Raw genomic sequence first — 10,797 nt, forward strand, 5'->3', positions numbered from 1 at the left:
GCTGCAGATGTTTTTGGTTTTTCTGCGACTTATTTTTTATAATATTATTAATAACTAAATGTGACACAGTCAAACCCTTCCATATACTGCTTCAGGTGATGATCTTTTCACTTCTTGCCACACACAGGCCACAAGGTAACACAACAGTCCAGGCTGGCGTAAAGCATTAGCGGACAAACCCAACATCTGTTTGGTTTTAACCTTGGTGGTCTGTGATAAGGGTCAGCCAACAGTCTGACCTGACGTTCATCACTTTTACTCCCAGTTAATTGTTATTTTGTCTGATCTGATCCCATTTTGAATAAATAAATTGGCTCCTAGTGCTTCAAATGCAGCCGTCTCTCTCTCTCAGCTTGTATCAGATTGGTGATTTGTCACGAGTAAATCACCAGTCAACACTAAACGTGCGTGTGTGTTTTTGTGTGAGAGAGGAATGCAGATGCAGAGTTGCATGGTTGACATGAGAAAAAGTAGTACCCCACATAGCCTAAACATGCATCTGAAAATGAATTCTTGCAAAACTAAAATGTGTTGTCTGGTACAGTTTATGCATCTGTAGGAATAATGACCAAGGCCTTTGTGGTAAGTTAAAGAGTTTAGAAGTCACAGGTCATTACCTTCTTAAAGATAACTAACTCAATCAAAACATTTCTTGCCTTTGTGACACCAATCACAACACTAAATGTTACCCAAACCTGGTTTGTTATTCCTCAGATTGTTGTGCGCTCTGTTCCAAACCCTGAACCAGAAGCACTTTTATTTGGGGAATTAAAGTGTTGGCTGTTTGGTGAGCTGATGACTAACAGCCTGACTTCATGTCAGAGGGAGAGCAGTGAGAAGATGGCGGCTGTGGGTGTTGTGCAGGCTGCAGCACAGAGGGAGAGAGGATATTTTCAGACTGCACTGCTGCTTTGAACTTGAGGAAAAAGATGCAGTAGAAGGAACGTCAAGTTAGAAACACCGGTGTTGAAAACTCACAGTCTGTACAGTTAAACCAATATTATAGAACTTGGACATTGCAAATGTCATCATTGCATTTTCTTTTAAATATTCATAGCTATATGTTAATGTGCCTAATAGGGCTCACAGATTAATCTTATTTTCATCATTATTGCGATATGAAAAGGTGAAAAGGTTGCCTGAAATGTTGTGAGTAAGATTTGACCAATCAGATGAAAACCCTGGACACATGGGCCATGCATGTACACTTTTAGCCAATCAGATGACCCCCTGCTTCCTTCACTTCCGCAGGTTAATTGGTGTTCATTTAGTAGCAAGAGGAGCTAAGAGGATGGTGGAGACAGGAGAGGGTTAAATTAACCTTCTGTTTAGTTGATTTAATATTAATGTGCAATTTGTTCAAAATGTTTTTTTCATCTTTTTATTAAGTTGGTGTAAGCTATTTCGTGTTTAAGGGGTACCTATTAAAGAGCAACTATGTAATTGTTACCTTAACTATGCTACATTTTTACCTTAATTAAACAGCTTAAGAGTAATTGTGATGGTTGAATAAATGAGATTGTTAGAGGGAGAATGGAGGCTCTCTGCCTTCCACCTAGTGTCTCTTGGCTGAAAACCAACGTTGTAAGATCAGAGCCTCCGACCCGGTGTCCCAGCTCTGGTCTCTGTAAGACTGGGACACAAACGCACCCTGTAACCAGTAATCTCTTGTTTATGACAGATAAGACTACACAAATATACACATCATGACATCGTATAAGATAATGTTATCCACCGTTCCACGGATTGCGTCATTGAAAACAAATGCACATGGCCGAGAGGAGGGTTAGCAAAACAGCAGAAAAGGAACCAGACTCGCATAGTTCCCTTTTAAAGCCTTAACACACAGGAACTATATGTTTATATGCAGACGTATATGTTTATATGCACAATGCACATGTATATGTTATTCATTGCAAGTCATATCAGTATTGTGATATTGAATCACATCATTGCACATTGCTGCCTCGGCTCATATCATGCAGGCCTACCTACAGTACTGTCCCATAGCAGACTGTTGAAGAGTACAGGCTGAAAAACCGTTGTGTGCTCTAAGAACAGTTGTGTGCTACCTGAACCAATGGGTGCTGCTGATGCATATACATACAGAAAGTGTATGGGTGGCAATTAAAGGAAAGGATGGGCCCCAAGTAAATGGTAAATATGTACATAAGTTCATAAATTCATATAAGATAATAATAATAATACTATCATGTACAAATGACATATACATTTAGAAATTGGATAAGTTCATATATTGACATACAGGTACATACAACATGTATTTCAGTGGAGTTATAAACTTGGTCTCTTCTTATATTCAGAGGATGTGGAAGTGACATCATGTATGATAATATACATGGGGAACAATGCTCGTGTGTCGGATCCAGCAGGCTGGTCAGCGCAGAGAAAAGTTGGTCTCATGCTGTGTTTTTCCTCTGAACACTCAGAAGAGCCATCTGCCTCTATAAATAGACTAAAAGGAATGTCAATGTGAAAGAGAAGGACAAAAAGAGGGAAGATGGGGGAAGGGATGGATCATAGACGGAGAATGAGATAAGTACAAGAGGGAAGAGATTAAAGTTTAAAAGACAACGAGTGTGTGAGGGGATAAACAAGATGAGAAGAAAAGATTAAGAGACGTGTGAGGATTTGACTGAAACTCTCTCTCACACACACACACACACACACACTCTCTCTCTCTCTCTCTCTCTCTCCATATTCATGACAGACAGTCAAAAAGAGCGTGATTGTGTTGGGACATGCTGCTTTAGTGACTGCTGATTTCCTGCCTCTCACCAGTCTTCTGTTTATTCATGATGAAACACTAAGAGATGTGGACACACTCCAGACTTGCACTGATTTCTGTTCTCACTGACAGAAGAAGTCGGTTGTTGAGCTGCATGGGCCTGAGCTGAGCGGCTGCACGCTTCAACAAGTTACATCACTTTAAAACTAGGGATGCACCAATAGCATACTGGCCGATACCGATACTGATCCGATACCACTGTTGAATTAATAAACTGTATCCCCTGCCATGCGGAAGACAGTGAAGGCATCAGGCTTGACTTTAAAGGGACATTATGTAACTTCTCCTGTTATCTATTCACTAAAATCGATTATTTCATTCAAAAGTCTGTTTTTCATGAATCAGTAATCCCCCCATCAACAAAGTGAAGTGTTCCTTTCAGCTCTGAATGAGCCGTTCATATCATTCATATCTCCATGGAGACGGTAAGCTCGGTGCTGCTGCCATGTGGTGTCTCCATGTTTTTACCTTCAGTGGTAGCGTGACGGTAGGTAACCACGGAAACTCAGCGGAGACACCGGAGCTGTCGGCTCAGGTGGAGGTGGCGTCTGTGAAAAGTCACCGTGGTAACGCAGTGAGGAGGAATGGAGCGTTACACTGATGCTGCATTCACCTGCAGTCGGGCAGACGGCCGTCGCTAACAAACCAGATGTCATTTTAGTCACAGAAGTCCAGAGAAAGCCGGTAAAACGTGGGTCAGGTCAACAATACGACATCGCCATGACAACATATTGTCACGTGTATTGTTTTGCTTGTGCTGACGGACCACTTGTTTACATAGAGGCTTGTTTATGCCGTTACGTGCAGCGGCTGTCGTCTGTCTGCCGTCTGCCCAATTTCACCTGAATGCAGCATGAAAAATATGATTGAGTTGCTTGTGATATACAACCACAACACTAGATGGGAGGAATTCATTCATTTTCTATACCGCTTATCCTGCACTAGGGTCACGGGTAGGGTTGCAAAGGGGTGGAAAATTTCCAGTAAATTTCCAGAAACTTTCCATGGGAAGTTCAGCTCGGGAATTTTGGAAATATTCCAAATTGGAAACTTTCCAAGGGAATTATGGGAATTTATAGGAATTATTGTGAATTTATGGGAATTAACTGGAAATTGGGGGTAATTTAAACAAACTGTATCTAAACATAAATGTAAATTTTGTTTTGTCATAAGCAGACATCCATGCAAAATAATACAATTAAAAAACATGGCATTGCAACAGATTTATTTGTGAGTAGAACTTTATCAAATTTTAATTCTTGTATGAACAATCAATTCTTTTACTGAACAACAAAAACATGAATGTTGAGTAAAATATTACTAATTACTTATTAAGGGCCAACCTTCAATTTTGTTGTGTTTATTCCCATATATTCCCATGGAAAGTTTCCAACTTTGAAAATTCACCCCTAGTCACGGGTGAGCTGGAGCCTATCTCAGCTGACTTCGGGCGTTGTCTACCTGCATGCTGCGTGCTGCTGATAAGTGATGTAGCACACCTCACAAACATAGAATTGAAATGAATATATCGGCGTCATGGATCAGCCCCATTATCTGATACCTGATCTAAACTATTTAGTCAACATCTGGGCCAATATCCAAGTGGGCCCGTCCCAGTTTTCCCAGAAATGTTCTCTTTTCTGAGCAACTGTTCTGGAAAATCTTTCCGAGGACACAAATTGTCCTTGTTCTTGTGAATTCCAAATTCAAACTATTTGTTTACTTCTACTGCTTCTAGTTATGTTCAATCCTCTGTCTATAATCGCATCAAAACAGGTACAACAGGGTGCTCTGTGGTCGAGTTGTTAGGGAGCAGATGATCCCATGGCATATACCTGAAGTGCTGATCGCTAGTTTGAGTCCCGATCAAGACGATCCTTTGCACATGTCATTCCTCCAGTCTCTCTCCCTGCGTTCCTGTCTCTCTGCACTGTCCTATCAAACAAAGGCCAAAAAAAACTCCTAAAAAATCAATCTTTAAAAAACAAACAAAACTTTTCTTTGATTGTTAGCAGAATTAAAAGTTTTCCTTGTTGCCATGCGACTGCTTCACCACTATGAATCCAGGCAGAGAGGACTGAGGCAGGTTGGTCCTTGCAAGTCTTTCAAAATCCAACTGGAATGAGTTTGGACAGTGTGGTGAAATGGTGGAGAGATGGATGAGGAGGACACAGCAACAAAATTGGGTCTTAAATCGTTTACACAAGATAAACAAGATAACCCCCCGGAGTGTGTTGGTTTTTCACACATCAAAGGTGGCAGCTCCACTGGCTGCGCATGAGTAATGAGAGCAGTGGGACTGAAGGATGTTTTTCTGGAGCTGTGTTTACACTACTTAACTGGTGCATATAGTAAATAATACACTCAGTGGCCACTTCAGTATTTGTCACACTGGCCTCTTCCTCACTTTGCTCTCCATCAGCCTCAGTTCTTCATGTTATGGATCCACCAGATGTTGGAACTTTCCTCTGAGACTCTGCTCCGTGTCGTCATGACTACATCACATCATCTCTGCTGATTTCTCAGCTGCAAATGTCCTGTTCCACCACATCCCAGAGGTTTTCTACTGGATCCAGGTGTGGAGCAGAGTGCACCACCAGGGTGGACACTGGACGTTACATCTGACCAGATGTACACTGTCTGGTATGGAGCAGGTGGAATTGGAGTGGTAGAATTTAAATGACAAAATTGGACTGCATCAGAATTAAAGGGGACATATTATGGAAAAATCACTTTTTGAAGGCTCTTTGTCCTGTCTTCAGGCCCCCACAATTGTGAGAATTGACAAAAAAATCTGTAATTTTCAGGCTCCCTAGGTTGAAATCCATGTGGTTTTAGGAGCTGTTCCCCCAGTTGTCTTCCAGCGATGTAACTAGGTTTCAAAGTTGTATAATCCCACCCCTACCTGGTAGCAGTAGAAGGGGCGGGTCAAGCAGTGGTTCATTTGCATTTAAAGGGACAGACACTGAAAGCAGCCGTTCTGAACAGGGCTGTTTAGAGAGGATGAAAAGAGCTGTGATGTTTGATCCTTGGGGGATTTTGACCGAAACATGTCACAGACATGTCTTTAAGACACCTGGGGACTGTTTAAATTTGTGGAAAAGGGACAGAATATGTCTCCTTTAAGATCTATTTTTTAACACTCCACATGAGTTTACTGAAAACACAGTCATCTTCATGATACCAGTTTGAGACTTTAGTTTTTTGAGATGGAGCGTTATCATGGTCAGCAACAGTAGCTACTAGGAGTCTGACATTCAGACTGACTGATTGGTATGAAGGGAGTGTTATTGATCCACAGAGTCATACCGTTGCTGTTGAATTCTGAGCCCTTCACCTGCTGCCTCAGCACCGCTCCGCATCCATCAGAGCAGCCTGCCTTTTCCCACTTCATCTGTCCAGTGTGGTGAATCTGTGTCCACTGCAGTCTCACATTCACTCACAGTAAAACCTGCTGTGACATCATCATGAAGTCTGTGGTTTTGTGTGACTGACACGTCTTTGGGCTAAAGAAAGTTTCTGCATGTTTTGATGCTCTGGGTTGTTGCCACTTGATTGGCTGAAGGGATATTTGCATGAATGAGCTGGTGAACAGGTGTTCCTAATAAAATACCCACTGAGTGCAGGATAAAGTTTTGTACTGTACTGAAATTGTGTGTGTGTGTGTGTGTGTGTGTGTGTGTGTGTGTGTGTGTGTGTGTGTGTGTGTGTGTGTGTGTGTGTGTGTGTGTGTGTGTGTGTGTGCGTGTGTGATACTGGGAGTTGATATCTACATGTTGTTCCTGATGAAGCAGTGATGAAGATGAAAGACGTGTTAATGTGACAACAATCACAACACGCTGTGAACTTGTTGATGTTTTTTTTCTTAATCACCCTCATCAATAGAAGTGTGAAATATCAGCCATGTGATAATAGATTCAGGTTGTTAGGGACAAATATGGAATGGGAGGGGTCAGATGTGGGTTAGCTCCACAGAAGACCATGTGACCCTGGTTAAGGGTTTTTTTTAAGTTGGTCTGTTAGATTAGTTAGATTTGAAGTTACAACTTGTAACATTTCCACATTATAGTGTCTAAAACAACTCTGTTCCATGGGTGTCTGAGAGGTTTTCTTACATTTTCCCAAATGTTTCCATCGATGATGTACGGTACGGTACAGTACGGTATGGTTCCTTTACCTCATTTGAATCCAGGTGATGGTGCGTTTTATTGGCTGTCTTTCAATGATGTCATATCCTTTCCTGATAGAAGTGCAGTTTAGGGCCTGTTATCATCAGATGTCTGTACGTTGTCTGCCCCGTCAACCTCATCACTTTAACACAGTGGTTCCCAACCTCTTTTGGCTCGTGACCCCATTTTGACATCAAAAATATCTGGCGACCCACTCAGATATTTTATGCTGCATGTAGGCTACGTTTACACGGAAACGATCTGAACAGAAAACGCAAAAGTGGCGTTGCGTTCTCACTTTTTATTTAGTGTTTAGACGAGCGTTTTTGGGGAAGAAATCCGCGTGCATATTCAATGTTGTATGCACGCCAGGCGCCTAGGTGGCAGTGTGCCACACAACACACAACACCACCAAGTCTGCACACCTGTGTATTCTTCTTCTTCCTCTTGATTTCCAGCAGGCTGTACGCCGGCCATCGTAATGCTCGATTTATATTTGAGAAGGTGAAAGTATAGAATACAGTTGTTCATGATTGTGTGTGGTGTTTTTAATCATAATTTATTTTAAAAATAATAACAATTAGTTAGATATAAATATTTATATACTATTTATATTGAATATTTTTATCAATATATTTTTTTAATCAATTATTTCAGGTGACCCCATTTGAATTCCAGGTGACCTCATGTGGGGTCCCGACCCCAAGGTTGAAAAACACTGGTTTAACACATGGTGAAGGTTCAGCCAACACAACAGAAGTGTGACCATCACTGAAGTTTAAATTGATTACCCATTTAAGTAAAAAATATTACCCATTTAAGTAAAATAATGAGGAAATGCATTTAGTAGTGCATACAAGACACACAACTGCTGCTAACATGCATCCAGTTACAGTGTATAACACTATGTTATGCTATAATGTCTGTTTATATTGTCTATTGTCTAGTTGTATGAGTTTTAAGCAACAGAACATTGCCATGTGATGTCATCAGTCTAGTTGTGCGAATGATGTTGCATCAAGGAGTGTGTTGTGTGTGTGTGTGCCGTTATGTTGCATCAAGTGTGAGAAACACTGAGTTACTCCATGTGTTCTACCCACTCACATCAATCACATGAGTGTGGTTGTGGTGACGGTGCAGGTGTCCAAACAAGAGGACAGGACAGACACCAGGCGCCGCGGGTGTAGAGAGGACAGTCCACAGAGTCCAGCTTCAGTCAGAGATGAGTGTGTTGGAGTTGTATCAGCTGCTGACTCTGTGTGTTACACTGTCAGACTGCAGATCACAACTCTGCTGAGTTTATCGCCATGACATTCACTTTATCTGCTGTTCTCACAGTTACAGTGGGAAACAGTTGTAACAGTAACTATGTGATAGCCGCAGAGACTCCCATAATAAGACATTTACTTGACCCTGCAGTTCCTTCCTGTATGATGTCGTATTTATTTGTGGTTAAAGTTGTGTACAGATGCAGCCCTACGTCTCAGACCAGACCTGTGTGAACCCTGATGTGTTAAAACTCTGTGAACTGCGTGTTGCAGGATAATGGCGAGGACTCCCACCGTATCTCTCCCAGTCCCGTGGTCCACGTCAGGGGCCTGTGCGAGGCCGTGGTGGAGGCAGACCTGATCGACGCCCTGGAGAAGTTCGGAGCCATATGGTGAGCCGACGACCACCGTAGTGCCGTTTGCACATCTCTACGCAATGGGAAGAACATTTTCAGACATTATACTGGCCTGTGATCAGCTAAAGTCATGCGAGAGCACAGACACACGCCTCCCTGGTTCATCTACTCATCATCTACTTATATACAGCTGCAATTATAGAGACACTGATAAGATCACATTCAAAGACTCAGTGAACTTTTCACATCAATCTACGACAACACTCTGAACATTTCACTTCCTTATGAAAGTGAAAAGTGATTAACAGTTTTGTGTGTGAGAGAATTTTGCTTCTGTTATGGAGATAGACGTGATTTACTTAGAGAGGAATTATGCAAGATTTTTACCTTAACTATGCTACATTTTTACCTTAATTTAACAGCTTTGGGGTTAAATAAAGGACTTGTAACTTGTCACAGGAAGAATGGAGAATGGAAAACCAACTTTCTAAGATCAGAGCCTCCGACCCGGTGTCCCAGCTCTGGTCTCTGCTGCACTGCAACACAAACGCCTCGTAACCTGTAGTCTCTTGTTTATGACAGATAAGACTACACAAATATACACATTGTAATGTGTTTATGATGTATAATGTTATCCACCGCTCCATGGATTGCTTTCTCGTCGGCTTTAAAAACAAATGCACATGGCCGAGAGGAGGGTTAGCAAAACAGCGGAATATTGTATAGTTTCCCTTTAACTTTTTGCTGACAAATGAGTAATAATAAGATTATTTTGGGTATTTTTGCCTTTATATTACATGATTACATCACATTAAATAAGTGAATAGATGGAAATACTAGGGACCTGCTGCTCAGGAATTGACTTCTCTCACGGACGTTGCATTCAATGACAAGTCATAACAGATTATATTTGACTGTTGAGAATTAACATGAACTTCATCAGTGATTTGTGTCACAGCAAAGTTCTTTAGGACTCACAGAAACACAGAGTAAACAGGTTGAACTGACTGACTCCAGACCCAGAGAGACCGGGGAAGAAGACAGACACACCCAAAGAGGGAAGGAGGGAGGAGGAGGAGGAAACAAAGAGAAAACACTAGGATCACGCTGATTTGTCTTGATGTCTCTCTACGTCAGAGTCTGTGCAAAGCCTGTTTGGTATAGTAGGTAAAGGTACTGCGGTACTAAAGCAATTAAAAATGTAGCCTACTATACTGCATTTAGAAAAATACTGTAATTTGAAGGGGAAGGGAAGAGAAAACAGTGAAGATGACACGGCTACTAACGTCTTTCTTTGTGTTCCACCTCGGTTTGGAAAAGTATCGAAAAGTATCAAAATACATATTCGTACCGGTACTGATACCATAATGTTGCTATGGGGACAACACTAGTCTGTGCTCAAAGATGCTGTGTGAGGAAGAAGATAGTGTTGTCACCTTTTCCCTCACAAACATAGTCAGGAGTGGGCTGAGTGTTTTTGTAGTTCACTGAGAACAAAAGACACATCATATAAATAGTTTATTAACAAGTCAAGTCAGCTTTATTTCTTGTTATCCACACGTCTCTTATACACTATATTTTCCTGCTGTCCTTGTCTTTACATACGTCTGTTTTACTTCTGTTGGGTGTCAGTTATCCTGATGTCAGCTCCAACTTGACTTGACTGAAATATGTCAAGGAAATTAAAATCTGTATTTCCATTATTGCTCTTTATTATAGATGTCAAATACCACCGTCAAAGTTGCAGCGGCCCATGTGATCATGTGACCTCAGACAACCACCATTAATAAAATCAGTTAGGGTCCAACATTAAAGGGATAGTAGCATTTTTTTAAAGTGGGGTTGTATGATCTACAAATAGCCCCTAAGTACTTTAATTGCAGTAGAAGACTCTCTGCACTCCTCCCGTTAGCAACGCCAGCCCATAATAGCCCTGCCCAGAGATTTACAACATACATTGTTGTGAACAGACCCAAAGAAACGGCCTATTTTCGCGCCCTAAAAGAGGTTTTACCTGAAAAAATAAAAAACAAAAAAAATACACAGTTCCATTGTTCGCTATAATATAATTTTTCAAAGTACAGGAAAAACACAGTTTTTATTTGGACCTAACCAACTCACGTATCCCTCCGCCCAGGGTTAGCGCCCGCCGATCAGCAGTTGGTTAGCTCCAAATAAAAACTGTGTTTTTCCTG

The 10,797-nt window shown here is 41.4% G+C and overlaps 1 protein-coding gene across 2 annotated transcripts in view; it reads left to right on the forward strand.

Moving 5' to 3' along the window:
* LOC146973919 (heterogeneous nuclear ribonucleoprotein L-like) overlaps nt 1–10,797 on the forward strand; it is a 56,621-nt gene that overhangs the window by 16,971 nt on the left and 28,853 nt on the right. For both annotated transcript variants that reach the window (XM_085800928.1, XM_085800929.1), the window contains exon 2: nt 8,520–8,638. In XM_085800928.1, the coding sequence (XP_085657054.1) occupies nt 8,520–8,638 (119 nt within the window). The remainder of the gene's footprint in view (nt 1–8,519; nt 8,639–10,797) is intronic.

This window comes from Trachurus japonicus, chromosome 15, assembly GCF_045865225.1.
Source record: "Trachurus japonicus isolate A0001 chromosome 15, Traja_1.0".
NCBI lineage: Eukaryota > Metazoa > Chordata > Actinopteri > Carangiformes > Carangidae > Trachurus > Trachurus japonicus.